The 5,000-nt window shown below is 37.0% G+C and overlaps 1 protein-coding gene across 1 annotated transcript in view; it reads left to right on the top strand.

The window, feature by feature from the left end:
- The window catches only part of LOC137634655 (uncharacterized), a 91,554-nt gene extending 86,579 nt beyond the window's left edge, over positions 1-4,975 (top strand). Inside the window, exons 2-5 of the mRNA XM_068367133.1 lie at positions 878-1,228; positions 2,304-2,437; positions 2,854-3,091; positions 3,575-4,975. Of these exons, the coding sequence (XP_068223234.1) occupies positions 878-1,228; positions 2,304-2,437; positions 2,854-3,091; positions 3,575-3,645 (794 nt within the window). The 3' untranslated portion in view covers positions 3,646-4,975. The remainder of the gene's footprint in view (positions 1-877; positions 1,229-2,303; positions 2,438-2,853; positions 3,092-3,574) is intronic.
- Positions 4,976-5,000: the final 25 nt, after the last annotated feature.

Below are 5,000 nucleotides of genomic sequence, written 5' to 3'. Positions count from 1 at the left end.
ATATACACATATATATGTATATAATATATATATATAAATATACATATATATATATATATATATATATATATATATATATATATATATATATATATATATATATATTCCCTTTTTTAGAACTGATTACTGATATCTGAAAACTAAACAGAAATAAAACTAGAGGGGCACTCAGTAGAGCTCAGACCTCCGCCGCGGCTGCTTATTTCTCGACCTTTTACTCGAGCCTGACCTTAATCTTTGACCTTAACATGTATTAATTGACGTGAATTTTCATACAGCGACCAAAGGAACTAACGAGTTTGAGCGAGACTCGAACCCCAGAACTAGGACAGATTAATCGAATGGCAACTTTCATTGTCGCTTTTCAATAGGCTATGGAATGAAATATACTTAGCTAACCATTTATGAGAAAAATATTTTTCTGAATTGTTACAAGTTCATGTTGAGGTTCATGGTGGGTTGAAGGATTTGTTATTATAAAACATTTCTTCTCCTACTTAACTTAAAAATTGTTTGTTTTTAAGGCTATGAAATAAAAAAATAAAAAAATCTATATTTTTTCTTTTTTTTTTCCAATGTACATAAGGCATTTATTTTATTTCCTCATTGAAATAATAATAATAATAATAAAAAACATTTCTGTAATTTTTCTTTTTTTTCTCCATTGTACATAAGCCATTTATTTTATTTCCTCATTGAAATAATAAAAACAAATTTTTTTTTTTAATTTTTCTTTTTTCTCCAATGTACATAAGCCATTTATTTTATTTCCTCATTGAAATAAAAATATTAATAAAAAAAAAACATTTTTTTTTGTATAATTTTTCTTTTTTCTCCAATGTACATAAGCCATTCATTATCTATTATTTCATTGCAGATATCCTCAGCGCCCTCCACATCACAGACATCAAAGTCCCCAGCCCTCTTGCCACGGGCGAGGGTGGGTGGTTAGAGTGCGAGTGGGCGGACGACGGGGACATTATCTACGCCCTGAAATGGTACTTGGGCCTCGACGAATTCTACCGCTGGACCCCTGCAGAGACGCCCCCAGTCAAGACCTTCCCCGTCCGAGGGAATCCCATCACCGTGGATCGCGAGGCATCGCGTCGAGGACGTGTCCGGATTGGTCAAGTCACCCTCGAAGCGACTGGTGTCTACCGATGCGAAGTGTCTGCAGAGGCGCCTTCCTTTCACACAGAGTCGAAAGTAGCTTCCATGACTATCGTAGGTGTGTTATTATTCGTTTCATTATGGTTTTACTAAAGGCGGGTTTACATGGTCGAACGCGGTAAGACAGAAACGCGTTCGAACGTGTGAACGGGGTATTTGGTTGTCGAACACGTTCGTCGAACGGTTCGAAGAAAGTCTGTTCTCGCCTCACTTTTGTGGGCAGGGCTTCATTGTCTACAAACCTTATGCATTTGTGGCTGACTCCACCTCTTCGAACCGTTTGACAAGCAGGTTCGTCAACCGGGTTCGACGAACCGTTCGATCGTGTAAACTCCGCTTAGGGCTTGCTTCACAGAAGCGGATTGATGCCGCGCGGTTTTGAGGACCACATGCTTCCCGCTCGGAATATTTTCTGAGCGGTAGTGATTTACTAGCTTCAACAAATATATATATATATATATATATATATATATATATATATATATATATATATATATATATATATACAGTGTTGCCACTGGATTCGCGGAAGAATTCCGCCTGGTAAGGAGTACGGCCTATTAGCGCTGTGCTATCGAAAACCATCAAAACATCCGCCAAATTAAACAAAATAAAATCATTATTTCTATACATAGTTATGGTAGTCTTAGTTCAAAATACAATACAGGTCAACAGATATGTAAACTGACTTCATATCATAAATATAAAACATATTTATATGACCAAAATAGTTTTTCAAACTTAATAAATATGCGGAAATATTTTCCGTTCCAGATAGAGTAAAGCAGAAATCGTAAATTGAAATATTGGAGATACCTCTGTAGGTTTATTTTTCCGTCATTAACCCTACAATGCCGCGCTTTAGTAACACTGTGCCTCGCGCTCTGCTAACCCGCACGGTTCCAGTGTAGCGACTTAAAGAAACAAAGAGATCCCCCAGGGAAAATTTTCTCGTTTGAAGACATGCCTCCTAACGTGCGGAACTATTTCCGCACGGAAAAAAATCCGCTCGTGAAGCAAGCCTTACTGACGAGAAAGATTGGCAAGTTCAATGACATGAAAATTATATGCAAGGAAAAAATTAATATAAATATAAGAAAGATACTAATGCATATGACATATTTTCCCCCCAGATCTTCCAGATGATAAGCCACTCATCACTGGAACTCAGCTGAGTTACCAGCTGCATGAAGAAGTCAGACTCAATTGTTCTTCGCCTCATTCCCAGCCGCCCTCAACTCTTACGTTCCTAGTCAATAATGAGCAGGTGAGTTGTATTGCTGTTTTAAGACAACAATGAGCAGGTGAGTTGCTGTTTTAAGACAAAATCCTAGTATTTGGTTTCATCATCTATCAACATTGTAAAATAAGTGCTTCTGAAATGAATATACATCTTTTTTTTTTCCATATATTTTACGGGTATAGACTGGCATAGAAAAACCATAAACAGGCGCGAAAGAAGGGACATATCTGAGGCCTTTGTACTGCAGTGGACTAGTTATGGCTGATGATATATATATATATATATATATATATATATATATATATATATATATATATATATATATATATATATATATATATATATATATAATTTATGTAGATGTGTGTATGGACCTGTACTAATTCATAAGTTAATTCCTAACTTTTGACTAAAACAACTCTTAATCATCTTCCTAACAGGCCGACCCATCCTGGCTAATTCATTACAAGACCCGAGAGGACTCCTCTACTGGGCTGGAGACGGCGGTTCTAGGCCTACGCTTCCCTCTGAGACCCCGCCTCCTGCAGCAGGGCTTCGTCAACGTGAAATGCACCGCGAAAATCTTAGACATATATTGGGACAGCACCGAAACCCTCATCTTGGGTGACATGCCCTACCACGCCTCCGTCATGGAAGGAAGGGCATCATCCGCCTATAGTAAGAAATTATTCTAGAAGTTTGATTCCACCTGTGACCAAGTTGTGGAGTGATTTTTTTTATGAAATACACATTTACAATTTATAACATATATACATCAGAGTATATTTACGTCTCTTGTAGTTTATTTCCTTTCCTAACTGGGCTATTTTTCCCAGTTAGAGCCCTTGGGCTTTTAGCATCCTGCTTTTCTAACTAGGGCTGCCAGAGCCAGTCATGTTGTCTCCCACTTACTGTGGGTGCTGCTAATGTGGGAGACAACGTGATTGGCTCTGACATCATCAGGGGGTGTGGCTTATTTCGCCCAGAATCTCTGCAGCATCTATAGGTGGTTCCATAGATGTTTCAAGCATCAAAACGACTTAATTTTCCAAATCGTTAAGATAGTGAAATTTTATGTTTAGCAAATTTTATTAGTATATCTATGCACAATTGGATTTTGCCAAAATATGCGAATAACATAACAACTTCTTTTCTTTTCAGAACTATCAGCAGCTACAACTAGTCTAGTAAGCCTGGCGCCAGTGCTCTTTGCTTTCGTGAAGGTGTGGTGATAGGAACATAAAAACCTGAAAGACTCAAGCATTTATGTGGTTTTAGCGTTGAGTACTCTATTCGAAAGAACCCCACGAAACATTATTCACATAATTATAACAGTGAACAAAGGCGTAATGTATTCAACTTGTGCTAGTCTAGAAACCTTCAAAGAAAGTTGGATGTGTTTCAACTATCGTGAAGGAACAGTCAATGTTCGCGTAAACGTTCCGCAAAGTGATGCGTCGTGTTACGAAAAAGTGGATATACTTAAAAAGGCGTTGGAAGAACAAAGGAAAAACTGTGTAACGAATTCCGGTGAATGAGGAAAACGACCTCGGCTGTTAGGTGCAAGTGAGGCTTATTCAACAGATATTGAGCTTATATACAAGCAGTTGAGAGCAAGAATGTCACAAAAATCTAATCTAAAACATAAGATAATCCTTACATATTGTGTGAGATGGTTGTTAGGTGCTAACAGAAAGGCGAGATGAATGCAAGTGAGGCTTAATCAACAGATAAGGAGATTCTATACAAGCAGTTGAGAGCAAGAATGTCACAAAAATGTAAACAATCTAAAACATATGATAAGCATTACCTACCGTGCTAGGTGGTTATCAGGTGCTAACAGAGAGGCGAGATGAATGCAAGTGAGGCTTAATCAACAGATAAGGAGATTCTATACAAGCAGTTGAGAGCAAGAATGTCACAAAAATGTAAACAATCTAAAACATATGATAAGCATTACCTACCGTGCGAGGTGGTTATTAGGTGCTAACAGAGAGGCGATATGAATGCAAGTGAGGCTTATTCAACAGATAATGAGCTTATGTACAAGCAGTTGAGAGCAAGAATGGCACAAAAATCTAATCTAAAACATACGATAATCCTTACATATTGTGTGAGATGGTTATAAGGTGCTAACAGAGAGGCGAGATGAATGCAAGTGAAGCTTATTCAACAGATAATGAGCTTATATACAAGCAGTTGAGAGCAAGAATGTCACAAACATTCTAAAAATCTACAACATGCAATGGCAGGCTTAAAAAAGGTTCTATTATCAGTGCTAGATATAAAAAGATAAAAATAAACATTTCATTGTATGAGCGTGTATGAAGCACGTGCGGCACAATATAATGAAAATACTACTTAGTTCGAAGGTAGTATAAGTATAACTAAAATTAAAATGATATTAGATTACTATATCATGTGGAGGAAGTGTTAAGCACCTACTCGTCCTGTGATTTTTTTCAAAGTTATAACGTAAATAGACACAGTTGCTGTTTTATGTGGTATAAAAGCTTTGTGGTCTCAAAAATAAAAACAGGAAATTGAAAATCCTTATAAAAATATATTGATAAATGACACTGAAATA

This window comes from Palaemon carinicauda, chromosome 45 (genome assembly GCF_036898095.1).
Source record: "Palaemon carinicauda isolate YSFRI2023 chromosome 45, ASM3689809v2, whole genome shotgun sequence".
Lineage (NCBI taxonomy): Eukaryota > Metazoa > Arthropoda > Malacostraca > Decapoda > Palaemonidae > Palaemon > Palaemon carinicauda.
Note: the sequence above shows the minus strand (reverse complement) of the source record. Positions and strands in the feature narration are given on the sequence as shown.